Source organism: Otolemur garnettii, unplaced genomic scaffold (assembly GCF_000181295.1).
Source record: "Otolemur garnettii isolate 467f Iridium unplaced genomic scaffold, OtoGar3 scaffold00018, whole genome shotgun sequence".
In the NCBI taxonomy this organism is placed as follows: domain Eukaryota; kingdom Metazoa; phylum Chordata; class Mammalia; order Primates; family Galagidae; genus Otolemur; species Otolemur garnettii.
The window spans coordinates 268,164-295,279 of record NW_003852413.1 but is presented as its reverse complement, the minus strand read 5'-3'; the positions used below and the strand labels follow the sequence as shown (position 1 = coordinate 295,279).

General features: G+C 50.1%; 1 protein-coding gene across 2 annotated transcripts in view; it reads left to right on the top strand.

Annotated features, from left to right (window-relative positions):
- Positions 1-27,116, top strand: part of TBCD (tubulin folding cofactor D) — a 157,217-nt gene that overhangs the window by 104,301 nt on the left and 25,800 nt on the right. For both annotated transcript variants that reach the window (XM_012803216.2, XM_023511052.1), the window contains 9 exons: positions 1,766-1,823; positions 4,745-4,774; positions 5,883-5,968; positions 13,121-13,201; positions 15,845-15,918; positions 17,731-17,848; positions 19,008-19,068; positions 20,381-20,403; positions 22,566-22,597. In XM_012803216.2, coding sequence (XP_012658670.1) covers positions 1,766-1,823; positions 4,745-4,774; positions 5,883-5,968; positions 13,121-13,201; positions 15,845-15,918; positions 17,731-17,848; positions 19,008-19,068; positions 20,381-20,403; positions 22,566-22,597 — 563 coding nt within the window. The remainder of the gene's footprint in view (positions 1-1,765; positions 1,824-4,744; positions 4,775-5,882; positions 5,969-13,120; positions 13,202-15,844; positions 15,919-17,730; positions 17,849-19,007; positions 19,069-20,380; positions 20,404-22,565; positions 22,598-27,116) is intronic.

The window sequence follows — 27,116 nt, the reverse complement described above, 5'->3', positions numbered from 1 at the left end:
ATGGCTCCTGGGCCCCCCTCCCGCCCCCTGCAGCATATGTGACTTACCTTATTCTGGGATGGCCACCCCACACCCTGTTCTGTGTGTGGCTCTCCCATCTCTGTTCCTCAGCCCTGCCTATTCTCTGAGATGTGGACATTACCACTCGTCTGCTCTCAGGCTCCTTGGCCTCATGGTTGTATTTGGTTGACCTGCAGTGGTGAAATGCTCCTTCCTGGTTAACTGCATGCCGTAAAATTTACTCCTTTGGGTCTGGTTTGGTCACATGGTCTTGCTGTTGCTAGAACGTGTTATAAATGGAGTCAGTCAACAAATACATACTTAATGGCTTTGACTTCTTTCTTTCTTTCTTTCTGTTTTTTTGAGACAGAGCCTTAAGCTATCCCCCTGGGTAAAGTGCCATGGCATTACAGCTCACAGCAACCTCCAACTCCTGGGCTCAAGCGAGTCTCCTGCCTCAGCCTCCCAAGTAGCTGGGACTACAGGCGCCCGCCACAACGCCCGGCCAATTTTTTTTTGGTTGCAGCCATTGTTTGGCGGGCCTGGGCTGGGGATTTGAACCCACCATCTTAGGTGTATGTGGCTGGCGCCTTAGCCGCTTGAGCCACAGGCGCCGAGCCTGACTTCTTTCATTTGGCAAAATACATTTAGGATTCACCCGATGGCCCTCTCTGAGGCTGAGCAGCATTTTTCTGTGTGAACGTAGAGTCCTGGGTCTGGCTCTCCCCCTGGGATGGCTGCTTCTTTCTGGAGGCTCCAGGGGGTTTCTGCTCCTGCCTTTCCCTCTTCCTAGAGGTGCCAGCATTTCCTGGTGCACAGGTTCTTTCTTCACTTTCAGAGCCAGCAAGTCTGGCCACACCCTCCTTGGGCTGTGTCTCTGGGTTTCTCTTTCTGCTTCCATGTGTGTTTAGAGATGGGTCTTAGGGTGTTGCTCAGACTGGGTTCGAGCGACCCTCCTGCCTCAACCTTCCAGAGTGATGGGATTGTAGGGCTGAGCCCCTGTGCCTGGTCCCTGCTTTCATTTTTAAGGATGTTTTTGTTTATACTGAGCTGTTGGGATAATCCAGAGTCATCTCTTCATTGTAAGGCCAGCTGGTAGCACCCTTACTTCCCCTGTGTCATGTAGGGAACGTGCTCAAGAGTTCTGGGGTTAGGATGTGGATGACTTCGAGGGGGCATCACCGCCTCCCACAGGGTGTTGGTAGGTGTGCTGCACTGGGAGGCTGGCTGGGTCCAGGACTTTGTCTTTTTAGCTAGAAGAACCAGGAATCAAGTGGAAGGCAGAGGGTGAAGGGCCCCTTACAGGGGTAAGGGCCGGGCCGAGCAGGCAGAGGGTGGACTGAGGGCCATCAGTGGGGGCTGCAGACTGATGCCCTAGGTCCCTTGGGCATGTAGATGCCTGGGTGGGACTGAATGGGTCCCTCAGGACAGCAGACGCCCTGGCCCCAGGAACTCTGCTGCTGACCATCTTCCACGCCATGGTCAGCATTGGTGGTCAGGTCCTAGTGCCGTGCCAGGAGCCAGCTAAGCTCACAGCTCTGGGCAACACCTGTGCCCTGGGGATGGCTTCGCCTTCTTGACCCGGGAGGTATCCTTCCGCCTGGCCCTGACTTCTGCGTGTCCCCTTGAACTTGAGTTTTATGTGGGGTGAGCTCAAGTCCAATGGGCCGCATGAAGGGACAAAAGGAAGAGAGAGGTCTCTGCTTGATGCCACAGCTGCACTTCATGAAGCTCTTTTAATTACTCTCTTCTCTCTTTTCTGCAGCGCACTGGTCATTGCCGCAGTGTTTGACAGGGACGTGAACTGCAGGAGGGCTGCCTCTGTGAGTCTCCTCATTTCCATGTCTGTGTATATGAAGGTGGGGTGGGCTTAATGACATTTCCCATCACTGTCCCTGTGTGGCCACCCCTGCTCTGCATGGCCCCTTGCCGCTGTGCTTGTTGCAGGTTGCTCTGATGTCTCCAGATTAGAAATAACAAGGAGAGAAATGACTGACCACAGTCCTGCTATGGCCCCACACAGGCAGGTTCACAAGTCTGCAGAGTGTGGTGGAACAAGCCTGCTTGATTCATGGTGGAGAATATGTTAGTGAGTTTATGGAAATAATTAAAATTATGTCAGCTGAGTGGGGGTTGTTGCATGTGACGTGAGCCCACAGCAGACCTGATGGTTGACGTAACAGCTCTTAGAGTCCTGGCTTCACTGTGATGCGCTTGGCTTTTCCCATCCAGCACGTGCTCTGATGTTTGGTGCCTGAGCTCTAATACTGCCTCTGACCGCATGTTGACACTGGGGAGACCCATATGCAATTACAACAGGTGCAGAGAGCTCATGGCAAGTCCACAAATGTACTCAGCCATATTCTCGTGTCCTGGGTCTTATGTGTGTAAGTGTCTGTGTTAGTCTGTGTGGTCTTACCACATGTGTCAAGATCTGTGGCAGCCCTGTGCTACCCTTCTACCATAGCCCCGAGCTCAGGCCTCCAGCCCTGGCAACCCCATCTATGGTCTATCTCTGTAATGTTGTCATTTCAAGAACATTGTGTAGACAGAACCACACAGGCTCCTCTCGGTGCACTTACCTGGCGGCATGCCAGTGTACTGCTGCTTTTTGTTACCGAATGGATCTTGTGCTCTGCCTGTGCCATGGTCTAGCTCCTGCCTGCCTTAGGATGCTGGGCTTGTCTGTGGTTCATGTTGCTGAGAGCACACAGCTCAGGCTGTTGTGCAGACATGGGATAAGACTCTCGGGGATAAAGTGCTGAGAGTCCAGGGGCTGGGTCCTGCACTAGCTGGACCTTTAGTACTATGAGAAGCTGACAGGCTGTTCTCTAAGGGGCTGCTGGGTTCCTGGCCCTCCTTGACCTGGTCAGCATTTCCTGTGGTTACTGTTTCATTCTGGCTGTTGTGATATCTCCTTGTGGTTCCAGTTGGTGTTTTCTGCTGTGGCCAGTGACATGTACTTACTTGTTATGTTTGTCCTTGTGGGTGACGTGTCTGTCCAGTCATCTGCCCCTCTCCCAGTTGCATGTGTGCTTTTTACTGCTGGGTAACCAGCTCTGTGTGTAGTCCTATTAGTTCCGAGAGTGGGGTGCACAGCTGCACCTGCCCTCTCCAGGGCCGTAGATTGTCTCTGTGTCCATCATTGTGAAGAGGTCTAGGGATCAGTCCTTGGCGGATTATGTCGTAGGGGTCCTGAGAACTCTGTGCCTCTCAGGTCCCAGCTGCTGTGTCCTGTATATTTTTGGTCCTGTCCGTCAGTCTTCCTGGCTGTACTGTCCTGTGAGGCAGCCTCACGGGAGCAGGAGGGCCTCCAGTCTCCTCTTTTGAGGAACTGCTGTCCGTCCTGCTATAGATCTTTCCCCACGAACCTTGCCTTGCTGTTCACCTTTCAGATTATACCTCCAGGATGGTGTCTGTGTTCCTGAATGCTGTATATTATTTAAATCAACAGTACAATGTGTCTTCTTCAAAATGTCTTTAGTTGATTTTGTTTGTTTCCTACTGTCCTTAATAAATTTACCACAAATGTTACAAAATGGTAAATAGCAAAAATCAAGTCTCCCTTCTCCCAGTTTAAACCGTATAAAGAGACATGTCCTGTTCTCCACACCAGACCCTGGGGCTGTACCATGCAGGCAACCTGTGGGCCTGCTTCTCAGTTCTGTGTCATGCCCTGGCGTGGGAACGCAGACCCCAGGGTCTCTATCCTGAGTTCCGTGTCATGTCCTAGGCTGGGGATGCAGACCCCGTGGTCATCATCCTGAGTTTAGTGTCATGTCCTGGGGTGGGGATGCAGACCCTGCAGTCACCATCCTGAGTTTAGTGTCATGTCCTAGGGTGGGGATGCAGACCCCACGGTCTCTGCCCTCCATCCTCTGACCTACATACCCGTGGGTGTTCCCATCTGTTCCTGCTCTCCGCTGCACTCCACAGGTTGAGTGTTTCCACCCTGCAGGGCCTTGATCCTCCCCAGACTGACTCGACCTCTCCTCCTTACTGTCCTTCTCTCCCTTTTTTGTTTGGTGCTGGTGGCCTGTGTAGTGTCTGGGTCCTGGGTGTAGTAGCTTTTATCCCCTCGTGTCCTCAGCTCTGTCTGGAGAACCCTGAGCCCTGGATGACATGGGAGGGGTCAACAAGACACAATGGAGCAATGAGACGGGAGATAGGATGGTCACCTCATGCAGGCATTCTGCTCTGTCCAGGAGACAGCTTCATTGGGCAGGGTGGGTGGGCAGAAGCAGCCCAGCAGAGGTGCATTGCTTTATCCTGTTCACGGCTTGGCCCTGAGTTCCTCGGCAGCCCTGCTGTGTTCTGGGTGCCCCAGAGCCCCAGGGTGACGTGCCCTCCTGGAGGACAGGGTGGAGCTGTCAGTTGATCTGTTCCTAAGGGAGGTGCTCAGGTGCTCGGGCTTTCGAAAACCTGTCTATTTCTCCTTCCACGTTTCTAGGGCTGCTCTGTGGGCATCAGAGTGAAGCTCCTTATTCCCAGTTTCAAGAGGCCTCTTTTCAGGATGCGTCTGATTTTATAAACTTGTATTCTTAAATTGTCCTAAAGCTTGCCAGGACATAAAACAGGGTGACAAACCAGCATTGAGGCTCTGCTCAGCTAACAGTGAGGACTTGATTTAGAGAGTAAAGCTGTGGGTCATTTATGCTGCACAGTGTTGCTTTTGAACTTACCGTCTCATGTTTGGGAAAAGCAAACCTTGCTCACCTGCTGTGTGTTCTTTGCTTCTCCTCAGGCCGCCTTCCAGGAGAATGTGGGGAGACAGGTATGGCTGCTTTTTAAAATCTTTATTCCTAAAACTTCCTGTAGGTTAGAGGCAGAAATTTCCAAAGCTGTAAAGGTGGTATTATCTTGCATTGTCAGGTGTGGGTAGAGAACTCACCTCCTAGGAAAGCAGCAAGCACAACGCCAGGATGGGACCCATGTGGACGCTGACACATGTTCAAATTAAATAGCACGTCGTGTGTTTCATGGGAAGCCTGTGTGTAGAAGTGACTTCATGCAGGGTCAGAAGCTCTCATCTCATGTATTGTACACAATGTGGGCTCACAGGGTGTGGCAGTTCCCTGGACGACTGCTGCCCGAGGCCTATCCTCTCCCTGGAGCAGCATCCAGCTTCCAGAAGCTTCTGGAAGCCTGTATGCTTCTGCTGTGTGGCCTGGGCTCTACCAGTCTCTGGTATGATAAAGGACCATTGACATCAGGTCCAGAGGCTGTTACTTCTCTGAGACTTCCAAAGCTCCTCAGTATGGGTAGCCATAAGACTTCCTACATGTGGTTTAAAATCTGTCATTTATTTATTAGAAAATTATTTATACTATTTTCAAATTTCCAAATACGTTTGTCAGAGAGTGGTATCAATAATAACATGTAGACTCTGGGTCTGGGGCCTGTCAGGACACTCTGGGGTGTGACAGAGGCCCCCCTACCCTGTGTGTCCTTCATGCCACTGGTGGCTGTCAGCACCTGGCACCCACTGGTCTCTCCCATTCACACAGCAGTGTGTGGGGTGTGGGTTCTGGTCCTGGCTTCCTAGCTCGGCCACCCTGCCAGAGGCGATTCCTTGTGGGGGTCTCAAGGCGACTCATACCTGATTCTGTTTATGGTTTGTGATTATAGTTGTAATGTTTGAGGAAAAATTAAACACTTTTAAGGGGTTCATATAATTTTAATGCAGTGTCTGACCTGGGATAGGCAGTTGGAAAGTTGATTTGATGTAAAGGTCCCCATGGACAGTGTCCGCAGCATGGTCTTCCTTGGCTGCAGGTACCAGGCTCCCAGCACGATCATAAGCTTGTGCAGTGTGACTGTTGAACTTTCCAAAATGTCTTTGCTCATTAAAATGCCTTTTTTTTTCAATTTCACTTTCTTAGGGCACGTTCCCTCATGGAATTGACATTTTGACCACGGCTGACTACTTTGCTGTTGGGAACAGATCCAACTGTTTCTTGGTTATAAGGTGAGTTTTTAATGTATCTCACAAAAACAAAAATAGGATACTCTTTGATTTAGATGTCAAAGAAAACCACTTTCCACCCTTTTCTTTCTTCGTCTTAAAAGGTTCACTAAATGTAAATATGAAATTTTTGTGTGAAAAGCTAAAAATTGAATTGGAAACAGGTGCTGAAACTTATGCTTCCTGGTGGGTGGATCATGTCACACTTTATGCCAGGAGCCGTGACTGGAGCTGCAGAGAGGGGCTGCTGCTGACAGTGCTGACTTTTTTTTTCTGTGGTGATTACTTTTCTCTGAATAGTCCTGTGTTTTATTAGTCCTGGTTCTGGGTAGGTCTTGGAATTGTACATGTCCTGATGTGTGATGATTTTCCTCTTGGCTGTCTTAATTTTTCAAAATGAAATCTTGGATTAGAATTGACTGTGTTCCTTTTTTGTGTTTTAGTAAAAAGTGTTTCAGAGTTGAAATTATCTCTAGATTGTTTATGAGATGAGTAAGAGAGAGGTATTTGATAAATCAGGTCAAGGAATAAATATTTAACATCCCTAACTGCAGTTGCAGAAATCATACCAAATTATTTTTACTTGCATAATTTAAGTATGGGGAGAAATTACTTGTTTGAGTGTACTTAAATGCAAAAAAAGGTATGATTATATGAAGTGATGTGTTTGCTACAAATTAGGAGAAGAAACATGTCCAGTACAATTTTTATTATTGACATCTGTCCAAAGGACAGATTCCCTAAGAGCTCTATTGTGCAGACTGAGCAGAAGTGACATTTCTCCATAACCAGCATGGACAGATTTTTAAAAAAGATATAGCATTTGGCACTTTCCCAAGAAGAATCTTTGACTGAATACACTGTCTGTATTTTTAACACTCTTTCCATCCTTCCTCAACATTTAATATCCTTTTATTCCTTTTTAGTTCTTTCCTAGCTTCATTTGTTTTCTTTGATTATTAATGTTTGGATATATATTTTACATAAAGAAATCTACCACCTGTCCCTCAAGTTTCTCAGGTAAAATAACTGACAGTTAATTTTACTTGTGCACATTTTACATGTCAAAGTTTTTCGAGTCAGCCTGATACTTGCATGTAATTCACATGTGTGTTTTATAGACAGACACATGGGAAAACTTGGTCTGGTTTTAGGCGTGTCCCTTCTCAAGTATGTCTTGTGCCCTGACCTCAGCATCCAGGCCCTTGTGCAGTTGAGGCCTCCTCTGAACTTGCTAGCAAGCATGTCTGTCAGCCACGCTGTGGCCATGGGGTGTTCTGGCAGAGGCACCCCCAACCCCAGGCAGGGTGGGTAGCAGGCACCCTGTTAGCCCAGGCCTTGGAGGCAAGGAAGGTGGTAGCCTGTGTGGCTAGACTGAAGGCACTGGACCTTGAGGCCTGGCGTGGGGGAGCATGGCCCCAGGGAGGGGTGAGCAGGCCTAGCCTGGGTGGGCTCTAAGCTGTAATAAGCAGGTTAGATGGCCAGGTCTGTTTTGGATATGTCACTTTGGCGTTTTGTGACCGGAGACAGGAGGTGGTTAGGGGTCCCTTGGGGGGGTGTATGGGTCGGGGAGGGGTGGTCCACTGGAGCACTGGGTGTTGTCAGGATGTGAGCCCATTTCAGGGCCTGGGGGCTGGGTCACTGTGGCTGGACAAGGGCACAGGGGAGGCCATGGGGAGGTGGGACTCAGCCTTGCAGGTGCTGATGGCCAGGGTCTTGTGGCTGGCCTAAGTGGAAGGGCTGCCTCCCAGGCTGACCTAGAGGTGGTTCCTCTGGAATCAGAGTTTCTGACACAGGAACTGGAGTTGAACCTGGTGGAGTCCTCCGCTGTCCCCCCGGGGACCAGGACTGCTGGGGGGACAGGAGTTGTCACCAGCCAGCTCCTGCTAGCATGAGCTGTGCATGGTCAGCTGCTGTGTGCTCACGCGTGGTTGCGCAGATCTGCACCTGGTGGGCAGCTGTCCCCACAGAAGTTTGGGTGCCCTCATCCTGCCTGTGCTGGCCTCTTCAGCCCCTTTTACTTGAGGCCTGGCTGTGCACATGCTGGCACAGCAGTGGCTCCCACTGTGCATGTGGCCAGTCTGTCGGTTCAGTAGTCTTCTGAGGGATGTCTGGGTTGTTTCCGGCCAGGGCTATTACAGGAGCAGCTGCTGTGCATGCCCATGTCTGTGCCCAGGCTTGGACACTGCGGTCACCTGTTGGATCAGGTGCCCAGGAGCAGATGGCTGAACCGTAGCTTTTAAAGAAACTGCCAACCAGTTTTCCTAGGGGTGGGTTGTGTCCAGGGTCCTGGCACTGGGCTGGTCATCTCAGGTGGGTTGTTCTGGGGTGCTTGGCTAGCCCAGTCATTTGTTTTGCTAAAGACTTACCATGCTGAACACCATTTCAGGGGCTGATTTAACAAATCTTTTGTTCACTTACCTATTGTGTTATTTTCTTATTGAGAATTTGAGAATTCTTCTTATGTTTCTAACACATGGCACCTTAGCCCATTCTCTTTCACATGTAGGTACTTTCTGTGTCCTGTGTGCTTCTAAGACAAGACCTTTTCAGGCATTAAAACTAGCTTTATTTTTGTACGTCTGTTTTATTACATATAAATTACATGAAATGCCAGTTTTAAATATGGTTTAGGTATAGGGTGGGTTTTGACAGACAGGGACAGTTGGATAGCCAGGGCCTTGGTCCGTGTGGAGCACCCACCCTGGCCCTAGACGTCCCCTCGGCCTGTGCCACCAGCCCTGCCATCAGCCCAGCCCCCTGCCCAGCCCCCACCGTGCTTTGCCTTTTTCAGAAGGTCTTGTGTGCAGACCAGGCAGCGTGTGTCCTCTGTCTTTCTTCATGCTTTACTGAGTTTATTGGTAACTCGCTCTGCTGCTGCCTGCATGTCCCGTAGCCAGAAGTCTGACGTGCAACACAGAGCAGGACCCTCCCCACCTGCTGCTCCTCTGTGGCAATTTTTGGTTGTTTATTGGCTGGTGCTTCCTCTTTCCCTTGTGGATTCCTTCACTAATTTCTGATGTCTTGGGCATTGAGCATCCTTTGAAAAAATGCATTTTTGTTGTATTTTGCTGTCTAGTAGTTTGCTTTCCATTAATTATGCTTGTTCCTGTCCTGTAGATGCCTCAGGTCAGGGAAGCTCCACTGCCAAGTCAGCCAGTGACGCTCCCTGGTCCCAGCAGCTCCTTCTACTTCATTCCCCTCCCCAGTTGGCCACTCAGTTTGGCCACTGTTGTATCTCTGTTGGGCCTTTTCCCTTACCTCTATCAACTGGTGTTCAGTCTTCCCTGACCCCCTGGACATTGTATAGGCCTTCTAGCTGACCTGCTTCCTATGGGCCTTACACTGTGGGCCTGTGCTCTACCCATGGGCCTTGGGCCTGTCCTGTCTCTCACTGTGTGGACCCCACGCACTCAGGCCCTGCGCCTGCTTCCTGCGGCCGAGGGCGCAGGAGTCTTCTCCAGGCGGCTAGGCCAGGACTCAGGCCTGTACTCTGCTGCTTTAGGAAGCTGCTGGTTACCTGCTGGCTTCCTGGGTGTCCTGGGCCCTGACACCCGCTGTGGAGTTAGGCTGTAGCTCTGTCTGCTGCTTTCCGGAAGCTGCTGGTCACCTGCTAGCTTCCTGGGTGTCCTGGGCCCTGATTCCTGCTCCTGGGGTAGGCTGTTGGGGTGGGGCTGGGTGCTGAGGCGCATTGGTGTTGGTGTCTTCGGTGCTGCCAGACCTGCCGGGGCCTTGGGGCCTTTCCTGGCAGATTGTCCAGTGTCTCAATGCTTCTGTTTTCCCTGAATTTACCTTGGGCTGTTTTATCACCTGAGGGTGCTCTCTGTCCACTTCTGGAGGAGCCTCTCTGCTGGTCTCTTTAACACCTCTAGAACGAATACTCCCTGACCGACTCTCTAGGCCGTGTGTCTTACTGCACTCACGGGTGCCTGTCTGGCTCCGCTCTAGGGAGTTGCGTTCTTCAGCAGCTCTTGTTTGTTTCCGGCAGCCTGGTGGAGGGCCTGGCAACACGCGAAGGTCATAGCTAAGTGCTCAACAAGGCTGTTGTACCAGGGTTCAGTGAACACTTAAGTGTGAGTCATAGAAAAGTGCCACATACAGGCAGGTGACTGCCGTGTGCTGGATCAGTGCTGCGATAAGGCCCCGCGGTGGGACGTGAGCGGCTGGGCAGTACAGGGAGGACAGCGGTGCAGTGTGGCTTCCTTCCCTCATGCATTGGAGAGTCTGGACCCAGGCTGTAATCTGCTCACATTCTCCTAGGCCATTGGGTCTGTCTAGTCTCTTGCTGTTAAAATGTGGATATTTTTATATGTAATTTTTCAATTGCGTGATTACATGTGAATGGATTATCAAAAATGAAAATGCTGAATCAAAGGGTGTTGATGCTTAAATTTCCTTAGTGAGGCTGGGCATGGTGGCTCACGTCTATAATCCCACCACTCTGGGAGGCTGAGGTGGGGGGATCCCTTGAGCTCAGCAGTTTGAGACCAGCCTAAGTGAGAGTGAGCCCTCCATTTCTACTAACAAAAGAAAAATTAGGGGGTGTTGTGGTGGACACCTGGAGTCCCAGCTATTTGGGAGGCCAAGGCAGGAGGGATCACTTAAGGTCAAGAGTTTGAGGTTGCTGTGAGCTATGCTGACACCAAGGCATTTACCCAGGCTGACAGAGTGAGACTCTGTCCCAAAAAAGATAATTTCATGGGTGCTGCCAACCACTGTGCAGCAGCTGCACTGAAATGCAGCTCAGCAGTGTCTCTGGGCCTCCTCAGCCCTGCGGTGAAAGGCGCAAATCCCTGGGACTTGGCTGTCTGACTGGTGAGCAGAGGTTTTCTTTTTGGTTCCCATGTGAAGGCAGCTTCTACTTGTCCAGCTATGTATGTATTTTCTGTAAACTTTTTGATGATTTTTCTGCTGGGCTGTGATGTTTCTCTTACTGATATGTAAAAGCTTATTTATTTTAGGCAGTTCTCTTGTCTGTGGTGTCAGTTGCAGATATTCTTCCTAGATTTGTTGTTTGTCTTTTGACTTTGGATTTGTGTGTTTTTTCTGGTAGACAGTTTTTGGGGTTATGTGTTTGAATGTGTCATTTTCTTCTATGGTTTCTTTTGAGTCATAATAAGAAAGCCCATTCCACTTGGAGATTATTTTTGTTAAATTTTCTGTGTTGTTTTTCAGGAGATCTAACTTTTACTTTTTTGAGACATAATTTACAGCTCATCAGCAGTTTATGCTTGAAGCGTGCATTCCAGCAGTGCTGGTGTCCTGTGCTTTCTTGGGTGGGGCGTGTCCTCAACCCTCATGGTTGCTCCTGCTGCCTCCAGCCACACGGCTCTGTGCCAGAAGCTGGTAGACATGGTCTGTGATGCTGTAGGCCAGTGTCACACAGCAGGTCACAAGGTGCTCCAGGCCCCCTTCTGCATCTGGATGCTCCCCCTTGGCTCAGCTGAGAGTTCTATCCCGAGTCTGCTGCAGAGCTTTACAGGCTCTGTGGCTGTGAGCTGGTCTGTCCGTTTGCCTCTTGCTATAGGTTTGGACTCTTGTGAATGAAGCTGTTGTGAGCATTTACTCGGAAGTGTCATGTAGATGTGCTTTTTCATTTTTCTTATGTGAGATATAAAGGGGAATTTTAATACGTTGAGCTTTGTAAGAAAGTGCCAGGCTGTTCTGCAGAGTGGCTGTGTAACTTCGTGCTCCCACTGAGAATGCTCCCAAGTACTGGTTGTTCCGCAGCCTTGCTAGCACTTGGTATTTGCCTTTTAGTAGTTGTTTAAATTTGCATTTCCTGCTGACACAGATGTTGGACATGTATTCATGTGCTTGTTTGGCTTTTGTCTTCTTTTTGTGATGTTTCTGTACAAATCTTGGGGCTGTTTTGTACCTGGGTTACCTTCTATTCTGACGGAAGCCCATCATCGTCTTGTATCTTCCAGAGGCGCCCCCCCCCCCCCCGTTTGTCACTTGTCTTTTCCTCAAAAATTCCAACAGCTCAGCTGGGTGTGGTGGCTCATGCCTGTAATCCCAGCACTTTGGGAGGCCAAGGCAGGTCTATTGCCTGAGCTCAGGAGTTTGAGACTAATCTGAGCAAGAGTGAGACTTCATCTCTAATAATAGCTGGTGTTGTGGGCACCTGTAGTCCCAGTGACTCCGGAGGCTGAGGCAAGAGAATTGCTTGAGCACAAGAGTTTGAGGTTGCAGTGAGCTAGGAGGCCATGGCACTCTACCAAGGATGACAAAGTGAGACTCTGTCTCAAAAAGAAAAAAGAAACAGCTTTTTGTTGAAGTGTAGTCAGCATGAACGGCCTGCATACAGGAGCACAGCATGCTGTGTACAGGTGCTCAGTGTGGACCCGTTGCTTCTAATGCTGAGGCGTGAACACAGCTGTCACCTGGAGCCCTGGGCTGCTCCTCACCGTCCCTGCCTCTGGTCCTGTGCTATTCATGATGATGATTTGCATTTTCTGGAGTTTTGTATTAGTGGAATGAAATAGCTCACACTCATTTCTGTTAGACTCCTTCTAGTTGGTGTGTTTTGAGGCCACTCATGGTCCCGCGTCTGTGTCCATCCCTTCACTGGTATTGTTCCTTGTCTGCTGGAGCCATTTACTCCATGTGGGTGCCAGGGTAGCTCCCAGTTTTTGCCTTCCATGCCTTTGTGCACAAGATGGCTCCTTTTTCCTGGGTGAACACAGTGCCTTTGGCAGCAACTTTGGGGGAATAGCTGGATCACATAGCTGGGAGGTGTCCTCAGCTTTTTTTTTAAAGTCTTACTATGTCACCCTTGGTAGAGTGCCTAGGCGTCACAGCTCACAGCAACCTCAAACTCTTGGGCTTAAGCAATTCTCTTGCTTCGGTCTCCTAAGTAGCTGGGACTACAGGCATTAGCCATAATGTCCAGCTGTTTTTTTTTTCTGTTGTTGTTGGTGTAGTCGTCATTGTTGTTTAGCAAGCCCAGGCCGGATTCAAACCCATCAGCCCCAGTGCATGTGGTTGGTGCTCTAGCCACTGAGCTATAGGTGCCAAGCTGAGGTGTCCTCAGGTTTGAGGGAATGCTGCACCATCCTTGCAGGCGACTGCCCTTTCCTGTGCTCATGAGCAGAGCATGCAAGCTCTGGTTCCTCTACAGCTTCCCTGATGTCTTATCATTGTCTTTTTCAGTGTGTTTGTCGCTGGCTTTCCTGAGTACACCCAGCCAATGATAGATCACCTGGTTACCATGAAAATCAACCACTGGGACGGGTAAGTTTTATGTCTTTGTTTTTCTAAGAATTCTTATGTTTTTCCCAAAGGAGAACTTAAATTAGGCTGCTGAGCCCGAGTGCCTTTCTTACTGCAATTGGTGTATCTCTGCGTCCCTCCTGAGAGGTGCATGCATTATAACCTCTGGGCATGAGGGGCTGAATCCAGGCCTACTTCTGGAGACCCTGGCCAGGCAGCATGTCCAGTGTAATTGTTCCCTATTGGGGTGTGGCCACCTGAGGGTGGGAGGGCACCTCTATCTCCCCAGCAGGAGAGACGTGCCCCCATAGGACCCTGCTCTACGTGGCTGCCCCGTGTCTTTGGCATGTTTCTCGGGAGTCCAGCAGGCTTTGTGGTGGTTTTCATAATTGCAGTAACAGTTTCAAGGTATCTTAGCTTCTCATAAGCAGTTAAATGTGCCCATTCAAAGGGGAAGGTAAATGATCCAGAGCAGGACCCAAGTGTCAGTACTATGCCCATACCTCTGGGCGGTCCGAGGACAACAGGCCTGCAGCAGAGGAGCAGTGAGCATCTGTGTGTGAGAGATGCTGGTCAGGAATGCTCAGGACAGTTCCTCTGAGCCACTGGGGAGTGTCAGGCCCATGCCTCAGTGTCCTTGGCTGCTGCTGTGGGGTCCTCTGGGGGCAGGAGAGCTGTCCCTCCTGTCTCCTTCTGCAGTCTCCACTTGCAGGGATGTGCGAGGCCTGGCATTTGGGGCCTCACATGAGCTGCCAGGAGCCAAGTAGGGGCTGGTTGGTCAGGAGCAGGCAGTGGCGAGCAGGTGCAAGGTGGGTCCTGTGGGTGGCCGGCTCTCCTGTGTCCTTTCTCCTCATGCATGTTGGGCAGCGGTGCTTGTTAGGGACACATTTATTTACTGCGCTTTATCTTCCTAATGTGTTGACCCTTTTTCCTTTCCTTTGTTTCTTTTTTTTTGAGACAGTCTCACTTCATCACCCTGGGTAGTTAACCCTTTTGATTATGAAGTGTCCCTCTTTTTCTCATGTTAGATTTCTTGCCTTAAGGTCTAATTTGATTCTGCTATGGTTACAGAGGTTGGTAAGCTTTTCTGTAGGTTTCTGTCCCCTGTGTTTTATTTATTTATTTTGTTTTCTATATACAGCCCTTTAAAAATGTGAAAACAAACAAACAAAAAAAAGTGCAAACCATTCTTAGTTTAGGTCTTTCCTCAAAGACATGGCCTCAGCCTGGGTCTGCCCCAGTGGCAGGTGACGGGCCTGAGTGGTACCCCATCCTCTCAGGTTGCTGCTCTGTTACTTTCAGTCTCTTTGCCTTTGTACCCAGGGCTACAGTTTCCTGCCTCTTTGTGGGGAGTGTTTGATCTATTTAATATAATTATCAATATGGTTTGATTTGTACCAGCTGTTTTGCTATTTATTTTTTATTTTTCTCATGGCTTTTTTGTTATTTCATTTAAAAAATTCCTTGGGGGCAATCTTTTTTTGTAGCAGGAACTTTGAAAATTGGAGAGTTTTTTGGGGTATATAGAGATGAGGGCCCTGAAGAGGCTGTCTTGTTCTACTGTCAGCAGGTTCAGAGCCACTCCTGATGGCACCAGCTGGCATTTTCTAGAACATTAGGGATTATACAACATGACTATGCCCTTATTATCCTCTCATCTTTTTAGAGATGGAGATATTTCTGCCTTTCTCTATCATTGTCTTGGACGGCATCAGTCAGCAAACCAGCTGTAAGTTCAAAAATAGGGTGGCTGTCATATTCCAGAGATGGAGAGGGCCTGACCCAGGGCTGCTGCTCTAGCCATGCTATGTTCACCCCATGCTGTTGGTTGGGGCTGGCATAGTCAGAGCATGATGCCCACCTCTGTTTTCTTACCCACAACTCTGCTGCCATCTGGCTACCTTGTTACCATCGTGAGTGGCAGCTGCTCACCATTCTGGCTGGTCTGTGGGGCTGGAGAGTCCATATGGGAGCTTGCTGCTCACTCAGTTGAACATGGGGGGAGAGGGGCTCTGGAGGGCTCGGGGCCATAGCCAGACCTGGGCATCCTCCTAGGTAAATGCAGCAGTGTGTCAGTGGGGCCCAAGACGTTCCTGTGCTAACATGCTGTGGCCTCCAGCTTCCTAGGCTGAGCCAGATGGAGTCTCCCGTGACCGGCCCTTGCCATCTTCAGAGTAGGGGCTATTCATGGCCCCCTCAGTGCTCATGTTTCTGAGTGCATTGTGCAAGGAGGTCAGAAGCCCAAGTTGCCATGCAGTGCCCAGGAGAGATGGCAGCTGTGTCCTGACAAGGACTACATGCCCGTTCTCTTTCTCTTGTTTTGTTTGTCACAACGTGAGGCTTTCGTGTGTGTATTCACCTGTATGTTTTTGATTACTGGTCTTGACTAGGTGGCCAATTGAAGACTCATGTATATGTCTTTCCTGTCTTTTCTCTAAATGAATTAGATAAGGTTAGATACATTCGAAAGAAAGAACTAATAATTTTCTTTTTTTCTTTTTTGAGGCCTTATCACCCAGGTTGAAGTGCAATGGCGCTGACACAGCTCACTGCCCAAACATCTGGCATCAGCGATCCTCTTGCCTCAGCCTCCCCAAGTGCTGGGACTGTAGGCACCACCATCATGCCCAGCCAGAGCTAATAGTTTTCTCTCCCCTCTCTCAGGGTCATCAGAGAGCTGGCAGCAAAGGCATTGGCTAACCTGGCTCCGAAAGCCCCCAAGTACTGCACCACTCACGGTAGGCGTGTGCTCTGGCTGTCCTGTGGGTGCTGCACAGATGCCACAGATTCACTCTCATGTGTACACACGAGGCATGTACCCACGCATGTATGCACTCTCATGGACACACGAGCACATGTATACACACTCACATATACACACAAGTGCATGTACCCGTACAGGTACACACTCTCATGTACACACTCTCATGTGCACACATGAGCACGTGTACCCACACATGTATGCACTCTCACGGACACACACGAGCACATGTACCTGCACATAGTACACATTCTCACATACACACATGGGCACATGTACCCACACGTGTATATACTCTCATGTGCACACATGAGCACATATACTCTCACGTACACACATGAACACATGTACCTGCACATGTATACATTCTCACACACATGAGCACATGTACCTGCACATGTATACATTCTCACACACATGAGCACATGTACCTGCACATGTATTCACTCTCATGTTCACACATGAGCACATGTACACACACGAGCACATGTACCCATACACTCATGCCCACACACACAGTAGGAAGACCCATGTGGGGCTGCCAGCCTGGCTTCAAAGTCCTGGGGGTGGAAATAAGGCTCATCTTTTTTCCTGATGAGAAATGTCTGAAACACTGGCTGTGGTCCTGGTCAGGGGACAGAGTCTAGGACAGCTGTGGTGTGTGTCCACGCACAGAGCAGCCTTGACCAGCCAGATTCTGTGACTCAAAAACACGCTGGGCCTCCCGGGTTGCCAGGCTGCACAAACCTGCCCCAGGCGAGCTCCCTGAGTTTTTATCTCCACAGAAAGGCTGGAGCTAGGCAGCACGTCCTGTCAGCCTCTGTGCAGCGGAGCAGCCAAGCAGCCAAGCCTGTGCTGGTGAGGCTTTGTTACTAGTAGAGAAAAAGTGTCTTTTCTACCTGGAATAAATAAGCAGCTGACTTAAAGGTTGGGACAATACACAAATTTCTTAACATTGTATGGAATTCCTCTGGCATTTGTTAAGTGGCTAAGCTGGAGTTCGAACTGTGGCTCCTTGCTTGGGAAGACTAATTTTACGTATGTGTTTAACACACTAAGGGACTTTAATGAAGGTTTGGTACTTGTTAATTCCTTAAACCTAGTGTCACGAATTTGGGGTGGCACTTGGGCACCCGGGAAGGAGGAGCCAGCCATCGCTAATGGTGAGCGGGCTGGGCTGTGCCCACCCCCCAGGGGTGGTCTGGTAGGTGGGACATTTCCTCAGGCTTCATGGCTCTTTAGGAATCAGACTCTCCAGGTGTCGCCTGACTCAGTGCTCTCAGGCCAGACGCTATCCTAATTGTCAGAGCCATCTCAAGGTTGGCAGGTCCCGACAGAGTACATGCTGCAGAGGCTTGGGCACTGTGGCACACGTGCCTCTCCCATGTGGGCATGTGGAGGTGGGAGCTTTTGCTTTCTGTTTCCCAGAGCACAGGGTTGGCTCTACCTGTGTTCTGAGGAGAGGGGACCCTACCAAGCTGGGGGACAGCCTCACCCTGGGCATTGGGCCTATCCCTTTGGCAGCCTGAGGGCCTGAGATATATAGGCAGGATGAGGGCAGCACCTGTTCCTTTCCTCACCACATCTCTGTGGGGGGGAGGTGCTGCCCTGGATGCCCATCGCTCTCCTTGTGCTCTGTGTGTGGGAGGTGCTGCACATTCTGCCTCAGCTGCAGGGGTGTCCCGGGTGTGGGGCAGCACCCTGACAGTATTAGTTCTTTCTTTTGAATGTATCTCCTGGGCATGTCTCTGGATCTGACAGACTGTGTCCTCCTGGCCTGTCCTTGCAGTTTTCCCAAGACTGCTGACAATGACACGGAGTCCGGATCTGCACACCCGGCATGGCTCGGTTCTTGCCTGTGCAGAGCTCACCCACGCCCTGTATCGACTTGCAGCACAACAGAGCAGGTAGGCGATGGTAGGAGTTCAGGCTTTGCCTCTGAGCCCTGGGGTGTGCCGATGGTTGTCTGTTGCAGCAGAGCTGCTGTCCTCAGGCTCCCTTATCTTACTTGTAAATGGTTTTCCCTCCAGACAAGGGACACCCACAGCTCCCCAGCTGGGCTTAAATGCCCTCATGCTTTCTGAGGGCATGTTGGTTAACAAAGTGAAGACACGTTGTCAGAGGTGATACTGAGCAACTCACATGTTCAGTTTTATTCATCACTTAAAGTATTTTTAAGTGTCAAAGATACAACAGTTTCCCTTGATAATTTTTTTCAGTTGGCTACATTTGTACCAATAATAAAGCAGGGAAAGTGTAGGTTCACTGAGAAGTTCCATACAGCAGAGTGTTTTATAACAGCTACTCGATTTTCTTTCCTTTGTAATCAACTCTTCCTCAAAAGTAGCAGCTCATGAGCAGGCTGTGATGTCTGTAACTTGGCTCTTTAGTTGTATTCAAGCTGCTTCGCTGAGGTACCGTGGTGGTGGGTAGATGTGGACTGCTCCCCATGAGCCAGGGGAGGTTGTTGTGGCTGTGTGTGCTTTGTAGCCCCAGAGCCCACTCAAGGCTGCAACCCGTCCTCAGGGTGTCCACGTGTGAAGAAGTGGGGCCTACTGCAGAACTGAGACCCTGTGCTTGGGCGCCACTGTCTTTGGTTGTGGGGAAGGTGTGTGGGTGGAGTCTAGGGGAGCAGGCTCGAGCTCCTGGTCTCCTCCTGGGGAACCCCACATGTGCTGTGTCCTCCAGGGAAATGCATGTGGGACCCAGGTCCAGGGCTCTTTCCAGGGTCTGGTCCTGTGGACACCTCTCCCTAGCATGGGACAGAATTCCAGATCCCAGAGGGAGAGCAGGTGCCCAGCATGAACCTGGGCCTTTACAAACAGTCTGAGGTCTTGGGTACCTCCTCAGTTAGGGTTTGGTGGGAATCTGGTCTGCAGCTCTAGGGTCTCCTCACATCCAACTGCTTTGACCCAGACCAGGGACATGGCATGCCCCGCCAGGGTTGTGTGACCCGTGGGGACCTGAGGGAGGTCTCGCCGTCTTTCTGAGCCCATGTGTCCTCAGCATGTACCAAGGTTGGGGTGTTGGTCACGTGACCTAAGGGGCTGTATTTGAACTTTGCAGGCCTGTTACGGAGTATCTGGACCAGCAGGTGGTGCAGGGCCTGAAGCAGATCCACCCCCAGGTTTGTGTACAGTGCCATGGCTGCCCCTCTCTTGAGCTGTGGGTATCTCTCCGGCTTGTTTGAAGTCCTAGGGTATCGTGGGGTGACCCTCATGTGATCACTCTGGAATATTGCTCTCATGGCCACCTTGAGGGGCTTCTCTGGGATGGGAAGACCCTGGGCAGTGAGCACAGACCTCCTCCTGCTGGGCGCCCCATCTCAGGTGCACATTTACTATGCTGGCGCTCTGGGGAGGCTTTGGTGATGCCAGGCACTGTCTTCAGTGGTACTGGGCACCCTACTGGCTCCTGTTATGGGAGGGGCTGGGGGGCACGCAGCTGTGTGTCTGCTGGGAATCCAAGGTCTCCAATTCTGAGATCTGGTCCAAAATTTTGTGAGCCCATTTCTCTGGGGAGAAGATATGTGCATTTTGGGGGATTTTTGGAGATTTCTAAAGGCTTCTGTGACCCAAAAGAGTACGAACTGTGTGTCTCAGTATTATATCAGAATTCTTTGTGAGGAACTGAATGGTTTCACTTTTTGTTTATATCTTTAGGTTTTCCTCTTATGGAGTAATGCACCACTTTGATGTTGGATCCTTATCTTATTTGTGCCGTTAAGTTGCCTTTGGCTTTGGCCATTCAGTTTCTTTGCTCATGTTTTTCACCCTGAGAAGGGGCCTGGCATTGTCTTCTGACTCTGGACTGGGAGGTGACAGGGCAGTGATTGAGGGAAGGGTCCTCCCTATGAACTGTGAGAAACGGTGGAGTCTTTTGGGCCACAACTTCCTTCCTCTGTAAAAATAGGTAGTAACAACCTACTTCCTTGAATTTTTGTGAGAATTAAAGGATATATGTAAAGAATTTAGTAGAATTTTTTGTAAAGTGTGAACCTTTAGTAAATTTTAGTGGTGATGGTAACCAGATGCTACTGTTTAGTTGATGGTGTTGTGAAGGGCGTTTAAGTTACTTCCAAAAAAAGAAAAGAAACAGATTCCCACTTCCACGTTTGCTTTCTGCCCAGAGGAGCTGTCTGGGGGGAGGGCTCTGAATCTGACCTTAGGGCTCACTGGCACAGTCCTGGCGACGTCCCACCTATCCTTCCCTTCTAGGGGCCTTGATCTCCCCCCTTAGGACCTTTTGGGCCTGTTGAGGGGCTGAGTGAGGTGCCGGGTGCAGTGGTGGGGAGTGGGCCGCCCCATACGCTAAGTGGTTGGTTCCGCTGTTTTCTCTTTGTTCTCAGTTTGATGCTTGCTCCTATTGTGGACATACTGTGTTACTTTAAAAAGTCAAATTAAATGAATAACTAATAACTTACACTTCTTTACTTTTAGCTTTGTGACCGCCAGTTGTACAGGTAAGCTTCACAGAACCACAGCTCTTGCTTTATGTCCCTGTGGAAAGAGGTGCTGCCAGCACTAACACCTCTAGCAGCTGAGCTGCAGTGTGGGACCCACCGGCTGGCGACGTGCTAGCATTGCTGTGTCAGTCTTGAGCTCGGCATTCAAGGGCTGGAGTGTCCAACCCAGCTGATGTTTTTAAGCTTTGTGGAGGTTTTCTTGACAGGTAGTAATATTCGCTTGTGTAGATGTGGTTTGGGTTTGGTGACAGTGGTGGCTGTGGCACCCACTTCACAGACAATGGCCACCCCAAGCTGTTCTCTGCCCTGCAGCCTCTGGTCTGCTCTGCTGCCTTGCCTCTTACAGGATTTCCTGTGGGTGGCATGACACAATATGCTCCTTTTGGGTCTGGTTTCTTTCACTGAGCGTGACATTCAGACGTGTTCGAGGTGCGTGCATTACAGTGTGTGCCTCTTTATTGCCGAGCTGTGATCCGTACTGTGTTGTGTCCCGAGGTGTGCCTGTGGCTATTTGTGGATATCGGCATGTGGGTCTCAGTGGCCAGGAGAGTTGCTGTGGGCCTGGTGGTGCATCTCCACAACTGACAGCTGCTCCTGCCTGGCCAACACCCGGAGCCCCAAACCTGAGCGTCCCTGTGGGTGTCTCGATGCCACTGTCACTTCTTCAAGTGCCTAGTGCTGCTGGACATCTTTGTGCTGACTGGGCATTTCTGGTGAAGTGACTTCACAGCTTTAGCTCGTTAAAATATTTTTCTGTCTCAGCTGGATGCTGTGGCTTACGCCTATAATCCCAGCACTCTGGGAGGCCAAGGCAGGCAGATTGCTTGAGCTTGGGTGTTCAAGACCAGTCTGAGCAATAGTAAGACCCTGTCGCTAAAAAAAGAATAGCTGGGCATTGTGGCAGGTACCTGTAGTCCCAGCTACTTGGAAGGCTGAGGCAAGACAATTACTTGAGCCCAAGAGTTTGAGGTTGCTGTGAGCTATGATGCTACCTCACTGTACAGAGGGCAACAAAGTGAAACTGTCTCAAAAAAAAAAAAAAAGTTTTTTTTTTTACTGTCTGCCTCTGAGCCATCAGAGCCCTTTGTCTGGCCTGGGATTTGTCAGTATTTCACTTTTACCTTGTGGCTTTTTTTTTTTTCTGGATGGCTTTTTAACGTAACTGGTGTGGGTCAGTGATTCCTGTGCCGATCTCTACCTTGGAGGAGGAAGCCTGCCCTCCTGCCTTTATGTTGCCAGTTAGGACCTGTGTCCCCACGTCCCCACTCCTCTGCTGCAGTTTCCAGCCACCTTGGCCTGGCCTGGCTGCTATTTCCCTCCTTGATGTGGCTCCTGCAGCTCCTGGGGCTGAATCCTGCCTTCTATCTCCCAGGCTTTAAGTGGAAGTTTCCCATCTTACCCAGTTTCTGGTTGAGGCAGAAGGACAAATCCAGATCTTCTTACTCTGGCCCAGAAGCCAAAGTCTCATCAAAGTCTCGTTTCTCACTCCTGTGGCCACCAGTTTCCTGTCGTCAGCCTCAGATGTGGAGTGGGTCTCCAGAATGGGCAGAGGGAGCCGCAGCAGGTCCCCCTGGGCTCAGGGTGCTGTCTTCTTGGTGCCTCAAGTTGCTTCTATAAGAGTGGGACTTGGGTGGTGTCTGTGACTCAGTGGGCAGGGTGCTAGCTCCATATACCGAAGGTGGCGGGTTCAAACCTGGCCCTGGCCAAACTGCAAAGAAAAAGTAGCTGGGTGTTGTGGCGGGCACCTGTAGTCCCAGCTACTCAGGAGGCTCAGACAAGAGAATTGCCTAAGTCCAGGAGTTGGAGGTGGATGTGAGCTGTGACGTCACAGCACTCTACCAAGGGTGACAAAGTGAGACTCTGTCTCTAAAAAAAAAAAAAAAATAAGAGTGGGACCTCCTGATGGGGATAGCTCAGCGCTAGTGAGTCACAATGCCCACCAGGACAACCCTAGTTAGGACAGAGGACCCTGGAAGATGGTTATAGCGCAGTTTTTCATTTATTTTGAGGTAGTATATATCTTCAGTAATAAATTTGGATAATAAATGTTCTGATAGGTTTTGGAGCCTGAAGTTACCTCAGGTACTGGGTTGAGGGTGTTTCGTGTTGTTTTACATGTTAAGAGATTTTAATTCTGAATATTTCTGTTACTCTTTCAGGGGTCTTGGAGGAGAGCTTATGCGTCAAGCAGGTAGGTCTGAAGGCCAAGGCTAAAGCCCTCCAGGCCGTCCTGCCATTCCTCTCGTGCTGTGAAAACCAGGCCTGGGTGGTCTGCTGAGGATGCCGAGCGTGCCCACCCATCCTTTCCAACATAGCTTTGTACATTGTCCTGAGCTCAGATGGTCCCACCTAACAGATGTCCACATGTCCTGAGGCTATTCTAACCCTGTGGGGTAGTCAGGGTGCCTGTGCAGATATACATTCTCTGTGCCAAGACCAGTCCTAGTCGTGCAGTGCATGTGTGGAGAGCCCCCCTTTGGCTGGGGGTATTAAGAAGGTTTAGGCATGCTGGGCGCACCCCTGCCATGCCAGTCGCGACCAGTGCGGGAAATGGTCCGCGCTGTCCATGCTGCTCTCTGAGTTGGTCTATAGGAACTAGCTGGGAGGCTGCCTTCCCACCCTTTGCAACACGGCTCAGAGGAGCTCGGATCTCAGCCTGTGGCGGGGCAGGAGACTACAGACTTAGGGATTTAGGTTCTGCATTCCAAGGACGAGGGCCCTGTTAAGCCTGGGCAATGGCAGGGAGTGTCTAGGGTCAGGGTGTGGGTGGACAGGGCATAGGCAGTCAGCTGTAGAGGGTGGGGATGGTTAGGGCGTGTGACCAGGTGCTGCCTGGTTCCCAGCGGCTCCCGGGGTTGGGGTCACCATGTTGCTCAGTGTGTGCATCAGATCACACAGGTGGAAACCATGGAGCTGGTGGTTGGGACTCAAAAGGTAGCACCATACAGGCAAGTGTATGTGTCCTGTGCCGATAGGAGCCTCCTGGGAGGTGTACGGGGGTGGGGGTGGGACCATGCCCAGAGGTGCCAGGGGACGCTTGTGTGAAGTGCAGGGGAGGGCCTAACCAGCAAGGTGCCATGCGCGTCACTGACCTCAGCAGCCCCTCCAGGTGATTCTCTTTAAGAATTTGAGAAGGACACATTTCCACCGTGTTGAAATAAATGCCTGACTTTATGTCCCCAGACATTCATGGTGCATACCTTGACCCAGAGCTCCCAGGGCCCTGTGGTTGGCCTTGCCTTGCTGTCAAGCCTCCCCACGTTTGTGGGGCAACTTTCCAGAAAGTCTGTCCCCTCAGGACCTGCCCTGGGTGAGACCATGCAGGCGTTTGGGCTTGATGTGAAAGAGTCGAGTCAGTGCTGCTGCTTGGTTACTGCTCCATACTGAGCCCACTCCCGTCCTTTGCCATGCTTCACCCTGCTATGGGGCTAAGGTTGAAGGGTGGCCAGGCAAGAACTTTAGAGAAACTATCACCTAGACTAAATGTTTCCTGGACCTGAGTCTGGGAGCCCTGGCCAGGGAGGCAGGGATGCTAGAACCCCTTGTGTTTCCTGTCCACACCTCCCGCCTCAGACCTGGTGGGGACTTGCCCTGAGGCTGGCAGCTGTCTGCCTCTAAGCAGGTCCAGAGGGACTTCCCTGCTGAGAGCCACCAGCTTGCCTTTCTATTGGTGTCAACTCAGTGTCCTCATGGGTTTGACAGGTGTCAACTGGAAAATGAATTGCAGAAGCCTGAACCAGTTTCTGGCAGAGCTGCTGGTTCCACATGATCATTTAGGCCTAGATTGGTAGTAGGTTTGGACGTGGACCTGGTCACTATTCTTCAGATGCCCCTGGAGCACAAATTGCAGATACCCTCTTTCTAGTGTGGCCCCTGGGGCCCCAGATGTCTCCTCTATCTTAGTGGGATCAGGACTCTACCCCAAGCAGCATTGACAGTTCATGATCCGTAACCTGTTTCTGGAATCAGCAGCTTGTCTGGCGTGGGGCTGGGTTTTGGGGTCCTAGCTCTCTGTAGCTTCCTGCACATGGCCAGTGCACAGGCAGCCCTGTGACCTTCACACAACCGTCACAGTCTACCCTCTCCCTCCAGGGTCTCTTTTGTGCCACCTTTGGTGTTTGACCAGTGAGCAGAGGGAGGGCTCCCAGGCCCAGGGCCTCACTGAGACGGGTTTCTCAGAGCTGGGCTCAGGCCATACATGTTGCAAGGCGGCCTGCTCCTTTTCTCACACATGGAGCTCCCATGCAGTCAGGCAGCTTCTCCTGGGTGACATGGCAGCCTGGCCTGTGTGTTCATCACACAGAGGACTGTCATAAGCTGGCCGGAAGAGCCTGTGTGCTGTAAAGCCTCCCCATGGTTGTGGGGCAACTTTCCAGAAAGTCTGTCCCCTCAGGACACCTGCTCTGGGTGAGACCATGCAGGCGTTTGGGCTTGATGTGAAAGGGGTGAGTCGGTGCTTCTTCTTGGCTGCTGCCCCATCCTGGGCCCACCCCCTTCCTTGCCAAAGTGTTGCTGGTGCCAGAGTAGCCATGAGATGGGAAAACGAGAATTTGCCAGAGATTGTTAAAAGCACCTTGCCAAGACAGGGCACACCTACCCTCTTCTACTAGAAGGGCCACCCCTCACTGCTGTTCTCTGGAGTCTGGGACAGTTCTCTCCTCATGCCAGAAATGAGGTGGGAAACCAGAGTTTCATCTGCCACAGGCATGTGGAGGACTGTCACACAGTGGGCACACCTGGTGCTAACTGGCTGCTTCATGGGAGGCCCCCTGCCCCACCAGTTTCTCCCTTTTGACATGGCCTTTGTGTCATGCCATTTGATTTATATATATTTTTAAATCACACAAGATATTACTGTGTCTTACCTAATCAAAATTAGTTTCAATTTACTCACATATATCCTTTGTTTTCTCTTTTTATTCCTTTCTGCATTTTTGACCTTCCAAGGGGGTCATTTTCCCTTTGCCCAAAGACCAAACACTCCTTATTGTTTTCTGTAGTGTGTATCTGCTGTCGGTTATCTCCCTGACAAATTTGTCTGAAGATGTCTTTTTTCATTTGAAGGTTATTTTTGCTGGGATAGGACTTCAATTTGGCATATGTGAGTTCAGTCACTTTTTTAGCACATTAAAGATAGTATTTTGTAGTCTTCTAGATTTATTCCCTTTTTTGCTGAGAAGTTACTCTCTTAAAGACAATCTGTTAATTTTTCCTGGCTGCTTATGAGATTTTATCTTTAACTGTGGTTTCTAGCTGATTTACCATGACGTACCTAGAATGAGGTTTTTTTTTTTGTATCTTTCTTGGGGTTCTTGGGCTTATACTGGTTTCATGATCTGTAGCTTTTATGGATTTTTTGGTCGCTGTGGTAATGTTCTTAGACAGTTTCTCTTCAATTCCCCCCTTTCTGTTCCACTGTGTTTTTGGGACCTAGTAGTCTGTGGGAGAGAACCTCACTCCATTCTTTGTCTCCTACTTTCTTTTCTCCTCTCTCTCTACCTCTGAATCAGTTTGGACATGTCTAATTCTCTTATCACCTGTGTCTCATCTGCTATTAAACCTCCTTGAATTTTTAATTCTAGTGTTTTTTAATGTTTCAGAACTTTTATTCATTTATATGGTTTCCTTATCCTTGTCTTAGTTTTTAGCTGTTTCTTTTACCTCCTTGAACATATTAAATACAATTTAAAATCTTTGTCCAACAGTATTATCTGGAGCTTCTATGGTTTTGTTGCTAAAGTATATTGTATATGAAAAACTACAGAAATGTCCTTTGGCCTGAGAGTGTTCTTCACTCCCAGAGAGACTTTGTTTGCTCTTGGTGGGAGGCCAGGATGCTCATGGTGTAGTGTCACTTCCACACAGTGTTGGGACCCGAGAGGCTTCAGCTGGTCAACGTGCACTGATGCCCATTTCTAGCTGTGGTCCTTTGGGTTCTGAGCCCACCGAGAGGGGCTTTACATGGTTTTCCCATGACAGCCCTGCGCATCCATGTTCTGTCCCACTAGCCAGAGTCTTAAATGTTCCAGGGGTTCTGGGTTTCTGCACCCTCTATGGAATCAGCAGGAGTCGCTCGGGGGAGCCCTAACCCTGACTCTGCAGCCTCCAGGCCTCTCACAAATCCTGTTAACTCTGCAGTGACTTCAGGCACATTTTTTTTTGATTGTGTCTGGTTTTTAAGAAATGTCTTACTGGATGATTGCTCTGAATTACCTGGTCTGTTAATTAATTTCTTTAAACTGTCTCCCAGATTGTCTTAGATCTTGTTTTGAAACAATTACAGACTCACAGGAAGTTATAAAACTAGTGACATAGCCCCGAGCCCCTTTGGTGCAGCTCCCCGGGGGGCTTCCATGGAATAAGTGGTTTTCTAGAGCCAGGACATGATGTTGCCAGCATGCTATTGGGCAGACTACAGGCCCATCAGCTTCTCGTGCTTGTGTGTGTGTGGAGCATGTGTGTCCTGTGCCATGCAGCTCTGTAACCAATACCACAGCCAGAGGCGAACCTGCTTCCTCCATAGACACCTGCTACTCTTCATCTGTGTGCCCTGGCCGACTGCACTCCCTGTGCGTGTCTGTCCTGTCTAGAACGTTTTGTGATGACTCTGGTCTCTGTGCTCCTGAGGTGGGCGTCTCTATAAGCATAATCTTGAGCCCAGTTTAGGTTGTCCTTATGTTAACAGTTCACTCCTTTTTATCCTGTTCCCT